Below are 25,352 nucleotides of genomic sequence, written 5' to 3' on the forward strand. Positions count from 1 at the left end.
ATCCAGATTGTTGGAGGCAAGAGGCTGATTCTGTAAATGGCTTAGAGAGGGCTATAAAAGCACTACGCTAAAAGCGATAGACTTTGTATGTTCAAATAAATTTGTTTTACCTTCAAAACAATAAACTTGACTATGTATTTTTTTAAAAGCATTATGAAGTGGTTTACGGTGGTATGCCTCTACTTACGAACTTTTCTAGATAAGAACCGGGTGTTCAAGATTGTTTTGCCTCTTCTCAAGAACCATTTTCCATTTACAAACCCGAGCCTCCAAAACTGTAGCCGGAAAAGGCAGGGAGAAGCCTCCGTGGGGCCTCTCTAGGAATCTCCTGGGAGGAAACAGGGCCTCCACCCTCCCTGTGGTTTCCCCAATCGCAAACATTATTTGCTTTGACATTGATTCCCATGGGAAAAATTGCTTCTTCTTACAAACCTTTCTACTTAAGAACCTGGTCATGGAACGAATGAAGTTCGTAAGTAGAGGTACCACTGTATAAGTCTAAATACTAAACATAGATTCAGTCAAGACAAACCACTTACTTGAGCTGGCTCGATCATAATCCACTCCATAACCATTGTACATTGGTGGTATTGGGCCCATAGGGATCATGGTGGCTGGGGGACCTGATTTCAATTGATTGCTGGAGGCGTAAACGCTGGGTGCGTAAACACTGGGGACACCAGACGTTGCAGCTTTCCCTGCTACATACACTGGAAAGACAAAGATTTGCACATAAAAGGCTGGTGGTGTTTGCCTTTTTAAGACACATTTGCATGTAGCGAAGTATTATGGCCCTGCAGAACTGGGCTTATGCTTAGGTCATGTTTAAGGCGACATAGTTCTAAGCTTTCTAAACCTAGGATTGTAAGTCTAGTTGCGTAGGGTATTCCGTCACGAGTGGAGGAATGTATGACTTTAGACTGTTTATCTGAATATGTTATTTCTCAAAGTAAACTTGAATTCAAGCTAGTAGATCTGTGCGTGGCTGCGTAGTTATTCACAACTATTTGTTTGTGCACAACCTTGGTAAACAAGGATTACTCTGCTCATACAACAGCTGCTTTAGCTTTAGAAAAATGGATGACAATGGCTTTATAAATATACATCTAAGCAATGCAGCTGCGAGAGCTATCATGGGCTTTCCTAACTACGCTCATGTCACACCAACACTCTGCAGTCTGCATTGGTTGCCGATCAGTTTCCGGTCACAATTCTAAGTGTTGGTTATGACCTATAAAGCCCTCCATGGCACCGGACCAGATTATCTCCGGGACCGCCTTCTGCCGCACGAATCCCAGCGACCAGTTAGGTCCCACAGAGTTGGCCTTCTCCGCGGCCCGTCAACTAAACAATGTTGTTTGGCGGGACCCAGGGGAAGAGCCTTCTCTGTGGCGGCCCCGATCCTTTGGAACCAACTCCCCCCAGATATCAGAGTTGCCCCCACCCTCCTTGCCTTTCGTAAGCTCCTTAAAACCTACCTCTGTCATCAGGCAGGGGGGAATTGAGACTTTCCCTCCCCCTAGGCTTATAAAACTTATGCATGGTATGTTAGTATGTATGATTGGTTTCTAAATTGGGGTTTTAAATTAACTTAAATATTAGATTTGTTTACATTGTCTTATTATTGCTGTGAGCCGCCCCGAGTCTGCGGAGAGAGGCGGCATACTAATCTGATTAATAAATAAATAATAAATAAATACAGCCCGCTCCGAATCCTTGGAGAGGGGTGGCATACAAATCTAATAAATTCTTGTAAGTTTGGCAGGGATTACAACCCACAGTAACAGCCATTAACCTTGAGAAGGTGCTCCCTGGATAAAATTAGATTTCTTTGCGGCCTTCTGGGATTAATAGCAATGCTTCTTTTTCAAATTTAATGAGTTTGGGTTGGGAGGAGGAGGAGGGCATGGTGGTAAGGAGTGCAAGGAAAGAAGCATGGAATACAGTGTTCCCCCACACTTCGCGGTTCACTTTTCGCAGACTCGGTGCATCAAGGCTTTTTATAAAATATTAATGGAAAAAATATATCGCGGATTTTCGCTACTTCGCGGGTTTTCTGCGGAACTCGAGACGTTACTTGCCTACATGAGATTCTAAACAACAGACGATTGGTTGATTGATGGAGAAGTGGCCAACTAGAGAGTGCTACTTTGTTATCCAGAGCCTGATTGGCTCACTACAGTAGCACATTTTTTACTTTTCGTCTGTGCACGGCTTCCCCATCTCTGAGTCTGCTCCTACACTCGGGCATTTCACGTGGATTTAGGAATTCAAAGCATTTTACAGTAAGTGTAAAGGTACAATACATGCACAGAATAGTGTGGGAATGGTATTTAAGGGAATGGGAAAGGTTTATGTAGCGTAAATGTGGGGGAGGATTTATAAAGCCTTAAAATAGTGTATAAATGCTTAAAATAAATATAGTGTTCCCTACTTTGCGGATTTTCGTTTATCGCGGATGGTCCTGGAACGTAACACCCGCGATAAACGAGGGAACACTGTATATTGTTCATCTCTGTGGGTAAGCCTCGACTTATGACCACTTAATGCAACAATGGTTCGAAGTTGTGACAACATGGGGGGGGGATGTGTCTTGCAACTTCAAAGTTACAACCATCACACTACGCTCGCGGTGGTAAATGGTGATTGGGGCACTCGGCAACCAGCTCACACTTATAATAATCGCTGCCATCGGTAGTCACACGATCATTAATTTGTGACTTCCAACCAGCAAAATCAATAGGGGAAGTCAGATTTGTTTAACAATCCTGGTTTTTAAAAAATGGCCCTAGAATCAGATCTGGTCATATGATGACTTGCTTAAGCGCCACCTCATTTAGCGCCCAGAATTCCAGAGTCCTAATTGTGGCCTTAAAACAAGGACTCCCTTTAGTTAAATGTTCTTAGGCAGGCCTTTTAAGCTTGACTGTAAATTAAAAGCATCGGAAACAAAACAGCGTAACACACCCTGAATACACCCAGTTTAGGAATCCAGACAGCTAGTCTGAACTCTGTTTATTGCTGTAGTTATGAGCCTCAGTATACTCACCCCTCTCCAGCCAGGCCCTGCTAAGCCTTTGCCCTTTATTCGTAGCCCTCTCAATGTGCTGGACTAAATTCCAAATCTCCAGCAGGCAGCAAGGAGTAACAGCAGTAGTGGGTTTCAAATAACTTTCCTACCATTTCGGAACTGTGAACGTGGGCGCATAGCACTTCTGGGCATGCACAGGATCTTCTGCATATGTGCAGATCATCTGTGATGACGTCTGGGTGGGTGGGCGAAGCCTCACGCTGCTGTTACCGGTTCACCCGAACCAGTAGCAACTACTGTAGTAGTAATCCAACCAACACTGGATTACAGCCAGCGAAGGACTGCCGTCTTCGGTGCTCCTAGTACGCCCTCTGTGGCTGTCGTGGGCATGCAGGTGGGTGTGCGTGCATCAGATGGGCGTTTTTACTACCACACTGTGGGCGTGGCTTATGCATTTTCTTTCAACATCTTTCAGTGCAAATTGGGTGCTCTGGGATGGAGCTCCATTTTCGCTACCCCACTGTGTTTCCTCCCCATTCAGGCCGTTGCCCATCCCTGGGCATATGTGCACCCGTCAGCATGAGATTTGGTTTCTGTGCATGTGAAGCAAGCAAAATCTCATGTGGAGGATGTGCATGCGAGCGAGATTTATTTATTATTATTATTATTAGAATTGTATGCCGCCCCTCTCTGAGGACTCAGAGCGGCTCCCAGCAAACAATTATTTAATTTCTGAAATAAATTTATTTTTGCTCCTGCGCATGTACAGAAGCAAAAAATCATCAAAAATTGGCAAAATCTTGCTCGCGTGAGCATCTTCACCGGAGATTTTGCTTTATTGCACATGCACAGAAGCCAAATCTCACACAGGGGCACATGCGCGCAGCACATTTGGGGACACGCAGCTGAGTGTGTACCCCGAAAATTGCTACTGGAGCAAAGTACCTGACAGTTGCGGCAGCAGCCCATCACTTATTACAGCATTCCCAACCCAACACAGCTTGAAGTGACCAGACTGTGTAACACGGTTAATATTTTGCTCGAATCGTTATGAATAACGTACTTCATCTCTTCAACGTTTCTTCTACTTACAGGAAGAAGAACTTGTTCCTTGAGATCCGAACAATTACAGGCGTTTTGAGAACTTTAACCACTTCCAGGGAAAGTTGAAAGTGAAATCTGTAAAGAGAACTTACGTGCTTCGGGGCAGCAACACTTCTCAGGACAACAAGGGCATCGGAGGTAACAGCAGCAGGTATGGGGGCAGCACTGGCACCAACAGATTCCAAGGAGCAAGAAGACCAGAAAGAAGGCCAGCACAACCAAGACCACAAAGACCCAATCTAGGAAGAAACCATGGAAAGCAGCCCTTAGAGGTATAACCAACAAAACCCATTGTATCGAGAGAGTCGTCGGCTATTACGTTTGTTGAACTTCTACCAAGAGTCTATAAAGAGGGGAGGAAAACCATTCCCAGCATCTCACTAACAAGCTCTCCGTTTGGTATCGAAAGGAGATTTATTTTTAATTTAATCAATTTGGAAGGCTGCAGGGCAAGACTCTTAAAAGTAAATGGATAAGATTTTTTTAAAAAAAATAATCCTCATTTGAGTCTGGGCAGTGGAGGAAAACCTCGAATAAGGGAGTTCCTCTAAACCAGTGTTTTTCAACCAGTGTGCCGTGGCACACTAGTGTGCCGCGAGACATGGTCAGGTGTGCCGCGAAGCTCAGAGAGAAAGAAAGCAAGAGAGAAAGCAAGAGAGAAAGAGAAAGAAAGCAAGAGAGAGAGAGAAAAAGAACTAGAGAGAAATAAAGCAAGAGAGAGAGAGAGGGAGGGAAGGAGAGAGAGAGAAAGACATAGAGGGACGTAGGGATGGAGAGAGAAAGACAGCAAAAAAGAGAGGAAGGAAGGAAGAGAAAGAAAGAGGGATGGAGAGAGAGAGAAAGAGGAAGGAAAGGAGAGAAAGATGGAGGGAGAAAGAAATGGAGCGAAGGGGAGGAAGAGAGATAATTTTTTTGTCCAAACTTTTTTTAGCCCCCCCCTCCCCCCCCGCTCAATGTGCCCCAGGGTTTCGTAAATGTAAAAAATGTGCCGCGGCTCAAAAAAGGTTGAAAATCACTGCTCTAAACCAGGGGTCTCCAATCTTGGGAACTTTGCTGGCTGAGGAATTCTGGGAGTTGAAGTCCACAATTCTTAAAATTCCCAAGATTGGACACCAGGGGTAAAAATTCAGCTGGTTCTGACAGGTTCTGGAGAATCAGCAATGGAAATTTTGAGAAGTTTGGAGAACCGGCAAATCCCGCCTCTGGCTGGCCCCAGAGCCGGGTGGGAACGGAGATTTTGCAATAATCCCTCCCCCAGGAGAGGGGAGGGAATGGGGATTTTGCAGTATCCTTCCCCTGCCAGGCCCAACAAGCCAAGCCTACAGAACCAGTAGGGATTTTTTCCTGAATTTCACCCTTTGGAGCAGTGATTTTCAACCTTTTTTGAGCTGCGGCACATTTTTTACATATACAAAATAATGGGGCACCTTGAGCGGGGGGGGGGGGAGAGTGGGGGGGGGGCTAAAAAGTTTGGGCAAAAAAAATCTCTCTCTCTCTCTCTCTTCCTCCCTTTTGCTCTATTTCTCTCCCTCTTTCTCTCTTCCCTCCTTCCTCTCTTTTTGCTCTCTTTCTATCTCTCCCTCCTTCCCTGCCTCTCTTTCTCTCTCTCTCTCTCTTGCTTTCTTTCTTTCTCTTTCTTTCTTTCTCTCTCTCTTGCTTTCTTTCTCTTTCTTTTTCTCTCTCTCTTGCTTTCTTTCTCTTTCTCTCTTGCTTTCTTTCTCTTTCTTTCTTTCTTTCTCTCTCTCTTGCTTTCTTTCTCTTTCTTTCTCTCTCTCTCTTGCTTTCTTTCTCTTTCTTTCTCTCTTGCTTTCTTTCTCTTTCTTTCTCTCTCTTTCTTTCTTTCTCTTTCCTTCTCTCTCTCTTGCTTTCTTTCTCTTTCTTTCTCTCCCTCTCTTGCTTTCTTTCTCTCTCTCTCTTGCTGAGCCTCGTGGCACACCTGACCATGTCTCGCGGCACACTGGTTGAAAAACACTGCTTTGGAGACCCCTGCCCTAGGCTTTAAGACAGCAGTCCTTGTTTAGCAAAGGGTGGGAATAAACTGACCTCTTCAGCCGGCTACCGTCATTTCAAATGTAATTTCCACGTTCCTCTTTATACAGGGAGTCCTCGACTTATGACCCCTATGGACCCCAAAATGTCTGTTGTTAAGTGAGACATTTGCTAAGTGAATTTTTCCCCATTTTACGAACATTCTTGTCTCAATCGTTACATGAATCACTGCAGCGGATAACTGAGTAACCCAGTTGTTAAGTGAATCTGGCTTCCCCCATTGACTCTGCTAATCATAGTGGTTCTCAACTTTTCTAATGCTGCGTCCCCTTAATACAGCTCCTCATATTGTGGTGACCCCCAAGCGCCAATTCTCCCAACAGAGCTTTAAGGTGATTGGCAGGAAGGTCAGAGGGACACCCCCACTGTAAACGCCTGATTGGTCGGATTGTAAAAATATGTTCCAAGGTGCCAGAATAGAAGCTTTAGTTCCTAACACCATGGGAAATTTGTCTTTTCCTGTGATCTTAGGTAGCCCCTGTGAAATGGTCGTTCGACCCGCAAAGGGGTCCCGACCTCCAGGTTGAGAACCACTGGCTTATCCAAAGGTCGCAAAAGGGGATCACATGACCTCAAGGGTCGTAAATATGAACAGGTTGCCAAGCATCTGAATTTTTGATCACATGATCAGAGGACTGCTTGAAAGGTCGTAAGTGTGAAAAATGGTCATAAGTCCCTTTTTTCAGGGTCGTCGTAACTTCCGACGGTCCCTAAGCGAACTGTTGTAAGTCGAGGACTACCCGTTCTGATTTCATTTCACTTGGACATATTCCCTGTGATGGATGACACTGATTCTTAACATTTCCCCCACCCACCCACCCACCTCTATGTTATTTGTAAAATATTGGATTTTATTATAGTGACAATTTAGGCTTCGTGACAATGTGGAATTCCCCACCTACCAAATACCTTAGGGCAGGCAGGCGTTGCCGCTCCTGCTGCTATTGGTGCGCTGCAGGCACAGCTCTGCAGTTCCGGCATGCATGCGCATCTGAGCATGATTTTGCTTCTGCGCATGTACAGAAAGCAAAATTTTGTCAGGGAACATGTTCTTGAGAGACATTTTGGGTTTTTTCACTTCTGCACATGCGCAGAAGCAAAATCTCAGTCGAATGCATGGATGCGCATGCCAAAGACACAGAACAGTGCACGCAGCTCAATTTTCGCTACCGGTACAATGGCGTCGACCGTACCAGTAGGAACCCACTACTAGGGCATCTGAAAAAACATTTATTTAAGCGGTCGCCTATCAACTCCAACAAGGGAGACTCTTCACCTCATTTTGCACTTTGTAGAAAGCATTAGCAGGTTCTAAAACCCGTTGCTACTGGTTGGCATGGTGCGCAATGCTTCTGCGCATGTGCAGAAGCATCTTGGGTGGGTGGACGGAGCCTCCCACCGGCACTGCTACCGTTTCACAGAACTGGACTGAACCGAAAGCAACCCATCACTGCCAGAAAGGTACAGTGATACCTCGTCTTACAAACGCCTCGTCATACAAACTTTTCGAGATACAAACCCGGGGTTTAAGATTTTTTTGCCTCTTCTTACAAACTATTTTCACCTTACAAACCCAACGCCGCGGCTGGGATGCCCCGCCTCCAGACTTCCGTTGCCAGCGAAGCACCCGTTTTTGCACTGCTGGGATTCCCCTGAGGCTCGCAAAAACACACGAGGTCCGGAGGTGAGGTTTCGAGGACTTTGGTGTTTTTGTGATGCTGCGATTTCACTGATGCTCCCTTCGCTGGAAAACCCCACCTCCAGACTTCCGTTGCCAGCGAACCGCTCGTTTTTGCGATGCTGGGATTCCCCTGCTGGGATTCCCTTGCAGCATCGCAAAAACACAGAAGTCCGGAGGTGGGGTTTCCTATGGAAGGGAACCTCAGGGTAATCCCAGCAGCGCAAAAACAGGTGCTTCGGCTGGCAAAGGGGTGAATTTTGGGCTTGCACACATTAATCGCTTTTCTACTGATTCCTATGGGAAACATTGTTTCGTCTTACAAACTTTTCACCTTAAGAACCTCGTCCCGGAACCAATTAAGTTTGTAAGACAAGGTATCACTGTATTTCCAAAGGGGCCACAGAACAAGGGCAGAGGACCGCTGGAACACTTTAGGCTCAGAAGTGGCTTTTCCCAACGAGGCGCCCCACCGTACACCAGCTTGTCATGAACAGTTAGTACAGGAAGGGAAGCGCACATCCCAGCGTCCACACCCGACATCCCAGAAAGTAAGAGGTACGAAGCAGACTATGGACTGCCTTTGCAACTCGGCCCAAAGCTTCGCCATACGGTATCCCTTTTGCTCTAAAGCCCACAGTTTTTGCAAATGGTGCCGAGGGGCACGTTTTTACGACGTAGGAGAACAAACATGGTCACAGTAAATGAGAAAGAAAGACAGACAGACAGGCAAGCATTTCAGAACCCGTGGCATTCCAAAAGCAGCTTCTACGTCTAACTTTGAGAAATTCAAGGAGGGGGGAAAAAATTAAAATAGCAGGGAGTGATGCCAACCCTTTCCCAACCCCTCCGAAAAGTTAAGCATGGAAGAAAAAAGGCAGTACCTTCCAAATGCCCTATCTGAAAGCCTGGCAAAAGCTCAGAGACACCGGGAGACTTGCCTACAGAACAAAACAAAAAAACAACAACAGGAAAAAGTTACCAAGACATCTGGCGGACACAGAAGTAAAGCTTTCTGAGCCAGAGTTACACTGGAAGGGGCAGGCTTCATCCGAGGTGGGCTGCTCAGGTGGAACAGTGATATGTACTCGCCCCCGTGGCTCTGGGTGCTAGCGGCGTCCAGCACAATTCTGCTACTGCACCTGGGCAGGTAGCAGAATTGCGTGCGGAGATGCAGGTGCGCCTGTGTTTTGGCGCGTTTTTTCGTGCGCGGAAGCAAAAAAACTGAGCATCTCTTAAAGTTGCCAAATTTGAAGACAAGGTCACTGCTGTTCCACACCAAGAATTAAGAGTTCACACCGAGCTAATCAGAGGTGGGTCCCTAGTGGTGTGGTCCACTGTGCCGCTCCAGTAATGGCCCACCGATTGCACAATTTTGGCACAACGGCTCGGGTGCTGTCTTTGCCGGTCCGTGCGTGCTGCCATCTTTTTTTTCTAATTTTCAGTGATTTTTCATCTCTCCGAGCATGCGCAGAAGGAAAATCGTCCCTCTGCACATGCGCGGAAGCACTCGGGAACGCACAAAATTTTGTGATGCGCATGCAGCGCACTGGTAAGAAAAGGTAAGAGGAACCTGCCCCAAGAGCTAATACAAGACGTTTGAAATATTGTCAGTAATCTACTAACCTTCGGGCTCTCTCAATTACAGTGGTACCTCGTGATACGAACCCCTCGTGATACGAACCCGGGGTTCAGAAATTTTTTGCCTCTTCTTACGAACTTTTTTCAGCTTACGAACCCACCACAGATCGCAAAATGGCGCTCCGCTGGGCGCCGCCGCCCAGCTGTCACCTTTTAAAACAGCCGGGGGGCTTTTCGGCGTTCTCATGAACCCAAACTTTTCGGGTTTGGGAGGCCACTGAGAAGTGCCGCCGCCTGGCTGTCACCTTCTGAAACAGCCGGGGGGCTTCTCAGCGTTCTCCCGAACCCAAACTTTTCAGGTTTGGGTTCGGGAGGCCACTGAGAAGCGCCGCCGCCCGGCTGTCACCTTCTGAAACAGCCGGGCGCTTCTCAGCGGAGCGCCGTTTTTGCGATCGGCAGCGGCGTTTTCGGCCGATCTGGAGACTGGAAAGGAGGTGGGGAATCCCAATAGGGAATTCCATGGGCGGAGCTTTGCACGCATTAATTGCTTTTACATTGTTCCCTATGGGAAACAATGTTTCGTCTTACGAACTTTTCACCTTACGAACCTACTTCCGGAACCAATTAAGTTCGTAAAACGAGGTATTACTGTATTTAGCAAGTCAATTTGGCTGATCCGTAATGATTATACCTGAGATGGGTTTTCGGCTTCTTTTTTTTAATATTGGTTTCAAACCTTTCAAACAAACTGGCCCCAGGGAAGAACATGGAGAAAATGTATTTTCCCTTCCTCGATGGCTTATCTCCACACAAGCAAGGCATAATTCTTTCAGCAGAGAAATGATGAGCGTTTAAGCTTACGGCTTTCGTCTCCTATATATGAGGAAAGCTGACAAGCTGGGTGCTTATGCAGAGCATTGCCAAGGGCCTCTAAGTCCAGAAAAGGAAGGTGCAAACACACCCAAACACACCTTTTACGGAGCAGTATGTTTGAAAGAGTTCCCTTCCCAGATAAGGTCATACTTTTTGTTTGAGAACCAGTACTACGTACTGCACTGGTTGGGTTTGTCAATATATGAACTCACCAGCAATGTATGCTTAGAGGAAATAGTATAATGTTACTTTAAGGGCGAGGCTGCAATTAGCCATAAAAGGGAGACAGATGTGCTGTTCTCTATTGTATTGAGTAGCATTGTATTGTATTTTTGGTTGTTGGTGGCTATTGCGGTGAGTCTTGATAATGCTTGCTATATTGCTGTGTGCTAAAATATTGCTGTGTGCTTAATTTATTTATTTATTAGATTTGTATGCCGCCCCTCTCCGTAGATATTTTGTGTGCTAATATATAGCTGTGTGCTTAATACTGCTGTGTGTTAAATATTGGGCTATGTACCTGCTGTATGCTAAACGTTGGTCTATGGATAGTATTATGGTATTGCATGAAACTGTGTGTAATACTAATGGTTAATGCTGTATGTTTAGAACTGTATATGATTGCTTAATTTGGATATGTATGTAGCTGACTGTATATGCTGGTTAATCTATTGTATACATTGTGAATAATATTTATACCTTAGAAACATAGAAGATTGACGGCAGAAAAAGACCTCATGGCCCATCTAGTCTGCCCTTATACTATTTCCTGTTTTTTTATCTTAGGATGGATCTATGTTTATCCCAGGCATGTTTAAATTCAGTTACTGTGGATTTACCAACCACGTCTGCTGGAAGTTTGTTCCAAGCATCTACTACTCTTTACTATACCTTTACTATATTGGTCTGTTATTGGCTGAACAGCCGCTACTGCCACATATACTCTGTTTTGAAGCTTGGTATTCCAACATTGGTTAGCCCAGTGTGGAATGCTAACAGCTTGTTTGTTTGAACAATTTATCCTGGCACTAGGAGGTGCACCATCCATCCATCGCAGCTCTCAGCGAGGAGTTTGGCAGAAACTGAGACAGGAAATGACAGTCTTTCTTTGGAGACTCTGCTATCTGAAGGGAAACAGGCCCTCTCAGTGCTGTTAACATGAAGCCCAACGTCAGGACAATAATACTGTGTGCATCCAAGGTTACCAGGGGGCACACAAATTTCTTATCCTTGGTCTGCTCCCTCTAGCGCAGACCTGGGCAAGATGCGGCCCGAGGGCCAGATGCGGCCCGCCCACTGTCTGTGACCAGCCCGCGGAGGGAGGTCAGTCCAACTTTTCTAGATAAGAATCGGGTGTTCAAGATATATAATATATAATATATAATATATAATATATAATATACAATATATAATATATACAGTGCTCCCTCGATTTTCGCGGGTTTAAACTTCGTGAAATGTCTATACCACGGTTTTTCAAAAATATTAATTAAAAAATACTTTGCGGGTTTTTTCCCTATACCACGGTTTTTCCCGCCCGATGACGTCATATGTCATCACCAAACTTTCGTCTGCCTTTAATAAATATTTTTTAAAATAAACTTTAATAAATAAACATGGTGAGTAATAATATAAACGGTTGCTAAGGGAATGGGAAATTGCAATTTAGGGTTTTACAGTGTAAAGGGAAGGCTTGGGATACTGTTCATAGCCAAAAATAGTGTATTTACTTCCGCATCTCTACTTCGCGGAAATTCGACTATCGCGGGCAGTCTCAGAACGCATCCCCTGCAAAAATCGAGGGAACACTATAATATATAATATATAATATAATTATAATATAATTAACTCAGTTCTACCCAATAATATACAGTATTGGGTAGAACTGAGTTAATTATATTAGTCCGGCCCTCTAAAACCATCCCAATTTCTCATGCGGCCCTTTGGCAAAAATTAATTGTCCACCCCTGCTCTAGCGGGAGGAACTCGCGCACAGACATACTTAGGTATGAAAAAGATGGTGACAGAGAGAGAAGTAGCACTTTGGGCTATTGCAGGCAAGACACTGGGACTGACATAGCTGGAAATTAAGCAGACATTGCAAGACTAGGACACAGTAAAGGAAGCAGAAGAGTGCTAATGAAACACATATTCTCTAATTCTCGGGCTGGACCTATACAGATATCGGGAGGTGGAGGGCAGCAAGAGTAGAGTAGAATTAAGTGCTTCACTTCAAAACACAAACGACTGGGAGTGGGAAGGTGGTAATTCTGAAATTTCCCTCCTACTTAAAAACAAGAAAAGCCCAAATCTGCAAATAAAAATATGAATCAAGTGGGAGAAAAGTTGTATGCTTTCTCCTTGGCATAGAAACATAGAAACATAGAAGACTGACGGCAGAAAAAGACCTCATGGTCCATCTCGTCTGCCCTTATACTATTTTCTGTATTTTATCTTTGGATGGATATATGTTTATCCCAGGCATGTCTAAATTCAGTTACTGTGGATTTATCTACCACGCATGGTTATATATATATGTTTCACACTACAATGGTCATCGGTCATGCTTTGCTGAGCCAAATATTGGTCCCTGCAACAGGCAAAGCCTTAAACCATGATTTACGCATACACCACAATGGCTAGATTTCCCAATATGCTATGTAAAACCAAGCCAACCCAACCACGCTATCCTTTGGTGCAGGTGTGAACCAAGGCTTTGTGCATTTCTGTGTGAGCAATAAGGATGCTTTTTCAGTAATAGGAGCCGTATGGCGTGAACTCATTCCTTCTGCAGGCAAATCAAAACCAAATGTTACCCTTTTAATGGATGGGGGGTGATGTGTCCAGTTTTGTAAGCGAGATCACCCAAGTGCCTTCCTACCTTTGGGAGACTAATGGGATTAAGATATCCTGTTGTCTTTCCTATTATTTGCATGCAGTAAGAGTGTCCTCACTTACCCAATACAAGGAGTTCAGCGTAGGCTTCGTTGTTGCCTTGCAAATCTTGGGAAGATGTCACAGTGCAGTAATAAACACCACTGTCCCCCCAAGCGGTTTGCTCTATGCTGAGGTCAGCATCTACAAGAATGGAGAGGGGGAAAAAGAAACTGTCAAAATGGACACAAAAATCAACTCCTCAAACAGAAACTCAAATAAAGTATATTCTTCATTTATTATTATTATTATTATTATTATTATTATTATTATTATTATTATTATTTATTGGATTTGTATGCCGCCCCTCTCCGCAGACTCGGGGCGGCTAACAACGATTAAAAAAACAACATGTAACAATCCAATTTAATAAAACAACTAAAAACCCTTATTATAAAAAACCAAACATACACACAAACATACCATACATAACTCGTAATGGCCTAGGGGAAGGAATACCCTAACTCCCCCATGCCTGGCGACAAAGGGGTGGGGTCCGTTCTAATCTCTGGGGGGAGTTGGTTCCAGAGGGCAGGGGCCGCCACAGAGAAGGCTCTTCCCCTGGGGCCCGCCAAACGACATTGTTTGGTTGACGGGACCCGGAGAAGGCCAACTCTGTGGGACCTTATCGGCCGCTGGGATTCGTGCGGTAGAAGGTGGTTCTGGATGTATTCTGGCCCAATGCCATGTAGGGCTTTATAGGTCATAACCAACACTTTGAATTGTGACTGGAAACTGATCAGCAACCAATGCGGACTGCGGAGTGTTGGTGTAACATGGGCATATTTGGGGAAGCCCATGATTGCTCTCGCAGCTGCATTCTGCATGATCTGAAGTTTCCGAACACTGTTCAAAGGTAGCCCCATGTAGAGAGCGTTGCAGTAATCGAACCTCGCGGTGATGAGGGCATGAGTGACTGTGAGCAATGACTCCCTGTCCAAATAGGGCCGCAACTGGTGCACCAGGCGAACCTGGGCAAACGCCCTCCTCACCACAGCCGAAAGATGATGTTCCAATGTCAGCTGGGGATCGAGGAGGACGCCCAAGTTGCGGACCCTCTCTGAGGGGGTCAGTAGTTCTCCCCCCAGGGTAATGGATGGACAGATGGAATTGTCCTTCTTGGGAGGCAAGACTCACAGCCACTCCGTCTTGTCTGGGTTGAGTTTGAGTTTGTTGACACCCATCCAGGCCCCAACATATTAATTCCCTCTCCCCCTGATGGTGAACTTAAGGCACATGTGTCCAAAGTAGCACGCGAAGCCACATCACCGGGCAAGCATGGCTTTGCTTGTTTATCCACTGGGTTTCTAGCGCACATGCGCACATGTGACGATCAGCTGTCTTTTATGCGTGCAGCAGTGCCAAAAATTGGTGTGCTGATTATGGAGTGCGCATGCGTCCTAGAACCGAGAGGTTTGGCTTTTCCGGAGTGCAGCTGCGACGAGCACACATGCGCGTGATGTTTCCACCGAGTGCCGAAAAGGTTTGCCATCACTGCCCTATACTACAGTATTTTTGCATCAAGGTTGCACCACCGCAGTACTTAAACCTGAGTCTGGTTAAAAATAAAGAAATTATTTATGCACTTCGCAATGATCAGCTGAATGTGCCCAGGATAATAAAAAAAACGAGGAAACTAGGAGAAAGGCTGGAGACCTCACGTAGAAAAAGATATTGATCAAATTGAACGGGTCCAAAGACGGGCTATAAAAATGGTGGAAGGTCTTCAGCATAAAACTTATCAGGAACTCAATCTGTATAGTCTGGAGGACAGAAGGGAAAGGGGGGACATGATCGAAACATTTAAATATGTTAAAGGGTTCAGGAAGGTTCAGGAAGGAAGTGTTTTTAATAGGAAAGTGAACACAAGAACAAGGGGGCACAATCTGAGGTTAGTTGGGGGAAAGATCAGAAGCAATGTGAGAAAATATTATTTTACTGAAAGAGTAGTAGATGCTTGGAACAAACTTCCAGCAGACGTGGTAGGTAAATCCACAGTAACTGAATTTAAACATGCCTCGGATAAACATATATATATATATATATGTTTCTATTTATTTATTTATTCATTCATTCATTCATTCATTCATTCATTTGAATTGTATGCTGCCCCTCTCAGGAGACTTGGGGCGGCTAACAGCAACAATAAAACAGTGTACAATAGTAATTTGGTATTAGAAATTATTAAAAATACATTAATATAAAAACCCAACATACATACATACATAGTATGCATGGAATTGTAAAGGCCTAGGGGGAAAGAGGATCTCAATTCCCCCATGCCTGGCGGCAGAGGTGAGTTTTAAGTTGTTTACGAAAGGCAAGGAGGATGGGGGCAGTTCTAATCTCTGGGGGGAGTTGGTTCCAGAGGGCCGGGGCCACCACAGAGAAGGCTCTTCCCCTGGGTACCGCCAGGCGACATTGCTTAGTTGACGGAACCCGGAGAAGATCCACTCTGTGGGACCTAACTGGTCGCTGGGATTCGTGCAGCAGAAGGTGGTCCCTGAGATAATCTGGTCCGGTGCCATGAAGGGCTTTATAGGTCATAACCAACACTTTGAATTGTGACCGGAAACTGATCGGCAACCATATATCCATCCTAAGATAAAATACAGGAAATAGTATAAGGGCAGACTAGATGGACCATGAGGTCTTTTTTTACCATCAATCTTCTATGTTTCTTTGCTTCTAATCTGTTATTATTTACCTATTTTCCTATTATCCAAATCCATTTCTTGTTTGAATAAAGGAATGAACGGAGCTGTCTGATAAGATGCTTGTGTATTGGTTATGGTTATAGTCTATCTTGTTTCCTGCAGAAATTCAAGTAACATCCATGGTGCTCCCTCTTTCTTTCTTTGCCCTCAACCACAACTATGTGAAGTAGGCAAGCTGTGAGAAACTGAATTGCCCAAAGCCATTCGGTGAACTTCTGAAGGAGGAACAAAACTTGGGTCTCTCATTCCAAGCCAATATCTGAGTCACTGCATCGTTGTGGTTCTGTTCCCAGCATAGTATAGGAAGATTCAGGTGACCTGGTTACTCATTCTTTAGTAGCATCATAAACCAACAGCTAAAATGTGTTATAACGTAATTGTATCTTTGGTGTTGCAAGATATTAGCAAGGCTGGTAGGGGAGAGGGGAGGAAATTAGCCAAATTTCCTCTTTTTGGAATTTTTTAAACTATTAGTTCATTCCCTCCCATTACTACATCACTATACCGATATGTATAAACTATCTTGTGGCACATGAGTAACTTCAAAAAGTATGAGTAACTTTAAAAAGCATGAGTGATACGCTATTTCACAAAAATAGCCTATTATATAGAAAGGTCAAAAATGGCATGAATGGGTTCAAAAGAGAATATAGAAACAATATAATAAGAAGCAACAGTACAATGGAAACAATTTACAGCTACCTTGTAAAAAGTTTTATTTACCAGTTATTGAATATAACAAATATAAGAATATAATAGTATGAAATATAATGTATATAATGGAATGTAACAGGTAAAAATCTATTATAAGAATTTTAATAGAGATAGTTTATAATCTGTAAAACAGAATAATGTGTGATTTGAACTATATGTGAAAACTCAATAAAGAAATTAAAAAGGAAAAAAAAGAAAAAAAAGAAAGGTCACTCTCTAGATATTTTTTTATATTTCTGTCATAGAGGGGTACTTCAGAACCAAATCTACAAATAGTATAATGTTACTTTAAGGGCTAGGCTGCAATTAGCCATAAAAGGGAGACAGATGTGCTGCTCTCTATTGTATTGAGTTGCGTTGCATTGTATTTTTGGTTGTTGATGTCTATTGCGGTGAGTCTTGATAATGCTTGCTATATTGCTGTGTGCTAAGTTTAAAGTATTGCTGTGTGCTTAATATTCTGTGTGCTAATAGATAGCTGTGTGCTTAATAGTGCTGTGTGTTAAATATTGGGCTATGTACCTGCTGTATGCTACACATTGGTCTATGGATTGTATGAAACTGTGTGTAATATTAATGGTTAATCCTTTCACCCATTTCCTCCCATGTTGACTGTATGACTGTAACTTGTTGTTTATATCCTAAGATTTTTATTAATATTGCTTCTTCATTGCTTATTTGACCCCTATGACAATCATTAAGTGTTGTACCACAAGTGCCGCCCCGAGTCTTCGGAGAGGGGCGGCATACAAATCTAAGTAATAAATAAATAAATAAATAAATTCTTGACAAATGTATATTTTATTTTATGTACGCTGAGAGCATAGGCACCAAGACAAATTCCTTGTGTGTCCAATCACACTTGGCCAATAAAAATTCTATTCTATTCTATTCTATTCTATTCTATTCTAATGCTGTATGTTTAGAACTGTATATGATTGCTTAATTTGGATACATTGTATATGATGGTTAATGTGTGATTTGAACTATATGTGAAAACTCAATAAAGAAATTAAAAAGGAAAAAAAAGAAAAAAAAGAAAGGTCACTCTCTAGATATTTTTTTATATTTCTGTCATAGAGGGGTACTTCAGAACCAAATCTACAAATCCCCCCTCCCAAACTTTATAGAACTGAGCTAAGCAGTGACATTTGGACTTCAACTCCCAGAATTCCTGAGCTAGCATGATTGGCTCAGGAATTCTGGGAATTGAAGTTCACAAGTCATAGAAGAGCCAACTTTGTCTACCCCTGGGTTAAACCAATACTATGAACACTTAATGGGGCAAAAAAAAAGACCTTGAAATAAACATTGTTGGACTATAAGATGCACCATGATTTCAAAGGGTAAATAAGGAAAAAAAGTGTTTGTCCTCCTCAATCCCAGGAGCACTCTGGACTTCCAAACCCTCTGAGTGTCCCATTTTTTGCAAAAATTGGCCCTTTTTTGCAAAAATTGGGGCATTTTTGCCTTCCCCCAGGCCCTAGCTCCCAGGAGCACTCTGGAAGCCTCCAAAACTCTGCACACCCTGTTTTTTGCAAAAAAACTCACCCATTTTTGTGAAAAACAGGGTGCAGGTGCAGAGAGGGTTTGGAAGGGCTGCAGAATGCTCCTGGGGGCTGAGGGAAGGCAAAAATACCCCAATTTTTCTGAAAAACTGCCCAATTTTTGCAAAAACAGGACACAGGAGCAGCGCTTCTCAAGGCCAAAAATGGCTGTGTTTGGTGTATAAGACACACCAACATTTCCACCCTCTTTTGGGTGGGGTGGAAGTACATCTTATACTCCGAAAAATACGGTAAGTGTTGTTGTTATTATTGTTCTTTTTTTTTTCAACTCTCAGAGACTTCCTGGACAAATCCTTGCAGTTTTCTTGGCCATTGGCTGGCCATTGCCTCCATCCTAGGGCTGAGAGAAAATGACTGGCCCAAAAGTCACTCGGCTGGTTTTGTGTCCAAAGTAGATTTGAGCTTGATCCATGAGATTCCCTACATTGCTTAAATATGTACGCACAGCCAATCGCGATAGGTTTATAAGGCAGAAAAGCATTCCATTCCAACCTAAAAGCTGCGTGTTTTATTGAAAGGAGGACAAAATATTGGAAGCGTTAAGATAGCTTTCTTACACTGCTCGAAGATATAAAAGAAAAGTCTTACAAGTTTCATTTTTCTCTGGTTTCAGTTCTGGGTCCCGTCAACTAAAGAATGTCGCTTGGCAGGACCCAGGGGAAGAGCCTTCTCTGTGGTGGCCCCGGCCCTCTGGAATCAACTCCCCCCAAAGATTAGAATTGCCCCCACCCTCCTTGCCTTTCGTAAGCTGGTTAAAATCCACCTCTGCTGTCAGGCATGGTGGAATTGAGACCCTCTTCCCCCTAGGCCTTTACAATTCTATGCATGGTATGTATGTATGTATGTTTGGTTTTTTATATTAATGGGTTTTTAATTGTTTCTACCATCAGACTACTATTGTACACTGCTTTATTGTTGCTGTTAGCAGCCCCGAGTCTCCGGAGGGGGGCGGCATACAAATCCAATAAATAAATAAATGAATGAATGAATGAATGAATGAATGAATGAACGAACGAACGAACAAACAAACAAACAAACAAACAAACAAACAAACAAACAAACAAACAAACAAACAAAAGCGGTTTCTCTTCCTTAACGTACACAAAAGGCTACACCGAAAATTTTTGGAAACCACAAACTGTCTTCTCCTAAAGTACCATAATAGTCTTCCCTTAGCTATTACATGGCTAGACTGAACTTATACATCAATGTCTTCTTTATTGAGTATTACAAGAAGAAAATTGTGTCTTACATTCTGGGAAGATTTTAACAACTTCAGCCAAAAGGATTAAAATTAAGGAGGATATAACACTGTATTGCAACACACACACAAAAAATCAGAATCTGACTCTTAAATAAGATTACCTATTTAATGTAGCTTGCCAAATCCGTTTTCATTCCGCCTAATGTTTCAAGCCCATATGAATAGAAAAAGCACTTGAAAATATATAAATAATTTTGCTTAAAGTAATAACCACTAAGGGGACTTATATGGGAAATCATAATTGTTCTATGACAGTTTCTCACTTACCTCCCTGTCTCCTACACCTTTCATTCCGCAGCATCACATAGAAACATAGAAGTCTGACGGCAGAAAAAGACCTCGTGGTCCATCTAGTCTGCCCTTATACTATTTTCTCTATTTTATCTTAGGATGGATATATGTTTATCCCAGGCATGTTTAAATTCAGTTACTGTGGATTTATCTACCACGTCTGCTGGAAGTTTGTTCCAAGGATCTACTACTCTTTCAGTAAAATAATATATTCTCATGTTGCTTTTGATCTTTCCCCCAACTAACTTCAGATTGTGTCCCCTTGTTCTTGTGTTCACTTTCCTATTAAAAACACTTCCCTCCTGGACCTTATTTAACCTTATTTAATCACATAACACCCATCTTTTTTATCAATTATTATACCAATTTCAGAAGAGGACAGAGGCAAAAGGCTTCTTTATTGTTTCCAAGAGAACAATACAGACATATTGTCACCAGAATTTTGAAGTTTTTGTTAATCAAATGAATGCCTTTTTTTCTTTTTAATGGACCTCACCAATTTGCTACTAGATGAAAATTCAAAATATGTATCAAATTACAATATCAAGAAATGCAGGCCAAATTAGTAAATTATTGTTATGGTCTTTCGGTTTTTAATGTGTTGTTTTTAGAAGCCGTGGCTACTGGCCAGGGAAGTATTAGATTAACATTGAAAATCTGGTCTCTCTTGTCTAACAGCACAAAGGACAGAGCTGCCTCTTACTTCTGCCAAAATTCTTGCTCAAAATTTACTGTAGATTTCAGCTACAAGGAGAAATTAATTGGAGAGCACTTCTGGAAGGTTCTCAACTGGCAGAATAATAATTGTTTGAGAATAACAGGGGGGAAAACACCAACCAAATTCCAAGGAAAGCAACCTCCATCCAAGGGATAAAGCATAAAACTGACCGAAACATAGAAACATAGAGGATTGACGGCAGAAAAAGACCTCATGGTCCATCTAGTCTGCCCTTATACTATTTCCTATATTTTATCTTAGGATGGATATATGTTTATCCCAGGCATGTTTAAATTCAGTTACTGTGGATTTACCAACCATGCCTGCTGGAAGTTTGTTCCAAGCATCTACTACTCTTTCAGTAAAATAATATTTTCTCACGTTACTTCTAATCTTCCCCCCAACTAACCTCAGATTGTGCCCCCTTGTTCTTGTGTTCACTTTCCTATTAAAAACACTCCCCTCCTGAACCTTATTGAACCCTTTAACATATTTAAATGTTTCAATCATGTCCCTCCACCCCACCCTTTCCCTTCTATCCTCCAGACTACACAGATGGAGTTCATGAAGTCTTTCCTGATACGTTTTATGCTTAAGACCTCCCACCATTCTTGTAGCCCGTCTTTGGACCCCTTCAATTTGATCAATATCTTTTTGTAGGTGAGGTCTCCAGAACTGGACACAGTATTCCAAATGGGGTCTCACCAACGCTCTATACAGCGGGATCACAATCTTCCTCTTCCTGCTTGTTATGCCTCATTTATCCAAGCTCCAAATTCCATGTTTACCATTGGTGCGGTGCTACTAACTTCTTTAAAAGGCACCACGTTGGAGAATCTCATTTCCTGCTTGCTTCACAATTGTAAGATTTACACCATCCAGAGTCTTACATCATTCGAGTTTGGTGGCCTTATAAATCTAGTTCATAAATAAATATTTATTTCCTTGGCCACCAAACTGTTGTTCACTTTCTTCCAGGACTTTTCCCAGTTTAAAGATCCCTATTTATCATTTTAATGTTTTATGGTATGTTTTAATGGTATGGTCTGTAAGCTGCCTAGTTGCCTCCAGCAAGATGGTAGCATACGAATGTAATTAATAAATAAATAAAACTCCCAGTTTAGCTGACATGTTGCAGGTTTATTCATTTATGTATTTGATTTTTATAGCTTCCCATTCTCAAACCAGTTCTGGACCAACATACTGATCAAGCCTAACCCTGCGTAGCTTCTCATCCCAGGCAAGTTATTTAAATTCTCAGTGCCATCACCAGAAATAAAAGTCCTTAAAGGCACCCATGTATTTCTATACAGGAGAGAAAGAAGAAAAGTGAAATGACAAGAGTTCTGATTTCTACATTGCGAAGCCCTACTTGCCATTGTCCAGATTATTTACGGGACCGTCTTCTGCCTCATATATCCCAGGGACTGATTAGGTTGCGCAGAACCAGCCTACTCTGGGTCCTATCGGTCAAACAATGCCGACTGGCGGGCCTACGGGGAAGGGCCTTCTCTGTTGTGGCCCCAGTCCCCTGGAACCAACTCCCCCCCCAAAGATTCGTACCGTCTCCACTCTCCTTGCTTTTCTAAAGGCGTTGAAAACACACCCATGCTGGCAAGCCAGAGGCTGTGAGCAATAGTTCCCACTACGCCCAATAGTGTGAATGAGAGATGACTGTTTTATATTGGGATTTTTATTGTTCTTAACTCTTTTTCATTGCTCATAATTAACTATTTTATTGTTATATTGTATTTCATTTTTGTAAGCCACCATGAATCCAGAAGGAAGGGCAGCCTATAAATCTAAATACTAATAATACTAATAATACTAATACTAATAATACTAATACTAATACTAATAATAATAATAATAATCCCAGCGACCGATAAGGTCCCACAGAGTTGGCCTTCTCCGGGTCCCGTCGACTAAACAATGTCATTTGGCGTGCCCCAGGGGAAGAGCCTTCTCTGTGGCGGCCCCGGCCCTCTGGAACCAACTCCCCCCGGAGATTAGAACTGCCCCCACCCTCCCTGTTTTTCGTAAACTACTCAAGACTCACTTATACTGCCAGGCATGTGGGAGTTGAGATATTCCTTCCCCCTAGGCCATTACAATTTATGCATGGTATGTTTGTGTGTATGTTTGGTTTTATAATAAGGGTTTTTAGTTGTTTTAGTATTGGATTGTTACTTGCTGTTTTTATCATTGTTGTTAGCCGCCCCGAGTCTATGGAGGGGGGCGGCATAAAAATCCAATAAATAATAATAAATAAATAAAATAATAATAATAATAATAATAATAATAATAATAATAATAATAATATTGTTCAGGAGCAACTCGATCGGATCAATCTAGGCCGATTGAGTTGAAAAAAACTGGAGTTCGGCAGGAGGAAGAGGCGTGGCCAAAGAAATCGCAATTCAGTCCCTGCCCAAACAGATGAGAAGATAATCCATGCTTGGACTCTCCAAGCAGAGCACAGGAGAATAACTGAGGCTGAGCTGAACTGATTTTATGCAAACTTTTCAAGAGAGAGGCCCCAAGTAAATCTACATGCCTGGGTGTAAACATGGGCAACATTCCAGGAGTTGTTTAGAACTGCAATCAGATTCATCAGCAAGGCTAATGCAGAGCGAGAAATATTTGCAACCGCAGTGAATTTTATAGAACCCCTTACAAAATGTTTCAGTAAGACTTGCCTTCTCTTTCTGCTCAAGATCCCCATGTACAATTGGTGGGCCACTGTGTGACACAGAATGCCTGGACTCGATGGCCCGATTCAGCATGGCTCTTCTTATGTTCTTAAGAACTAAGGAAGGTGGTGCACAAAAAATTCCAGAATGTCTCAGGAACAGACACAATAACACAGAGGTATCAAACTGGATTTCTTCGAGGGCCGGATCAGCAAGACTTAGTGTTTTAGTGCTTTTTAAATTATTAGATTTGTTCTTACATTGTCTTTGTTGTTGTTGTGAGCCGCCCCGAGTCTACAGAGAGGGGCAGCATACAAACTAACTAATAAATAAATAAATATATAAATAAATAAATAACTTATTAAATAACTAACTAAATAACTAACTAAATAACTAACTAACGAAAGAAGGAAGGAAGGAAGGAAGGAAGGAAGGAAGGAAGAAAGAAAAAAGAAAGAAAGAAAGAAAGAAAGAAAGAAAGAAAGAAAGAAAGAAAGAAAGAAAGAAAGACTGGCTGGGGAATTCTGGGAGTTGGAATTCACACATTTTAAATTTGCTGGGCAATACCTTATATTCCATTGCAGGAAGTTCACACTGTGTAATCTTGTTCTACCACTTAAACCTTATTTCCACTTTTCTTACTAAGAATAAAACTTTGAGCACGACTTAAAACCGCACTAACAATTAAAATTCCGTAGCAAAGCCAAAAAAATCTGATTAATGCTGGATGAATAACTCCTAATAAGGAAACCACCATCGTTGTTTGACAATTTGTGAGCAGCAAAAAAAAGTATACTGCATATTATAAGATAGATGCTTTTAAAATATGAATATTACATGCCCCCTAGACCTCTACTTGTTTTTCCCTGTCGTGCACACCAGAATCTGTTTTTACAAGAGTCGAAAAAGAATATAAACAGGGAGAATCAACAGCAAAATTAACAAATACCCTGTACAACAAAAATCGAAAACATCCAAATGGAACAGTCATAGTATAAGAGTCTAATCTTGCTAGCTGGGGAATTCTGCTTAAAACCCATTCGCTGGCTGGGGAATTCTGGGAGTTGAAGTCCAAATATCTTCAAGTTGCCAAGGTTGGGAAACACTGGATTACACCATGATTTTGGGGATAGGGGTCACGCAGTAAATGAGATGAAAAACATGTAGCATTTCTAAAACTGACCATTGGTGCTTGTTTTAGAACATGTTATCACAGGCTGTGGGGTATTGCCATGGACTTTTGACCTGCTAAATTCATCAGTATTGCTCATTCTTGTTTTCAACTTCCCGTCAGGTCCTTGCCGTAGTTATGAAAAACAACACCCACATTAAAAATGAAGTAATATTCAGAGTTTGCCAGGGGTTTTCTGACACACAACGCACAAGAAAAAAATTGCAGAAGGATTACGATGGGAGTAAATTGCAAAAGGATTACGACGAAGTACCCTAAGATACGTTGCAGCTGTAGGGAACTGAAATATTTATAGCACAAGCCTACTACACCAATAAGCCATTTCATATATTTGGAACTGCAACGTTTTTAAGACTACAGATTAATAGATTGAATAACAAGAAGAACAGTTTTTCTTTATTGACCACACTATGGCTGACCAGATATTTATTTATTTATTTATTATTTAGATTTGTATGCCGCCCCTCTCCGCAGACTCGGGGCGGCTCACAACAAAGTGAAAACAATTTACAACAAATCTAAATTACTATTTAAAAATATTTAAAAGACCCCATTTTCTAAACACACATACATACAAACATACCATTCATAAATTGTATATGCCCGGGGGAGATGTCTCAGTTCCCCCATGCCTGACGACAAAGGTGGGTCTTAAGGAGCTTACGAAAGGCAAGGAGGGTAGGGGCAGTTCTAATCTCCGGGGGGAGTTGGTTCCAGAGGTTCGGGGCCGCCACAGAGAAGGCTCTTCCCCTGGGGCCCGCCAACCGACATTGTTTAGTTGACGGGACCCGGAGAAGGCCCACTCTGTGGGACCTAATCGGTCGCTGGGATTCGTGCGGCAGCAGGCAGTCTCGGAGATATTCTGGTCCAGTGCCATGAAGGGCTTTAAAGGTCATAACGAACACTGATGCAAAACGCCTGGAGGTTACCGAATTATTTTCTCAT

At 42.6% G+C, this 25,352-nt stretch overlaps 1 protein-coding gene across 4 annotated transcripts in view; it reads right to left on the reverse strand.

The window, feature by feature from the left end:
- LSR (lipolysis stimulated lipoprotein receptor) overlaps positions 1 to 25,352 on the reverse strand; it is a 55,035-nt gene that overhangs the window by 12,220 nt on the left and 17,463 nt on the right. For 2 of the 4 annotated variants that reach the window (XM_070763963.1, XM_070763965.1), the window contains exons 3-6: positions 13,275 to 13,394; positions 8,747 to 8,803; positions 4,228 to 4,374; positions 540 to 710 (exon numbers count right to left, since the gene is read on the reverse strand). In XM_070763963.1, the coding sequence (XP_070620064.1) occupies positions 540 to 710; positions 4,228 to 4,374; positions 8,747 to 8,803; positions 13,275 to 13,394 (495 nt within the window). The remainder of the gene's footprint in view (positions 1 to 539; positions 711 to 4,227; positions 4,375 to 8,746; positions 8,804 to 13,274; positions 13,395 to 25,352) is intronic. The other 2 variants (XM_070763964.1, XM_070763966.1) reach the window with 1 other exon arrangement.

This window comes from Erythrolamprus reginae, chromosome 11 (genome assembly GCF_031021105.1).
Source record: "Erythrolamprus reginae isolate rEryReg1 chromosome 11, rEryReg1.hap1, whole genome shotgun sequence".
Classification (NCBI taxonomy): Eukaryota; Metazoa; Chordata; class Lepidosauria; order Squamata; family Dipsadidae; genus Erythrolamprus; species Erythrolamprus reginae.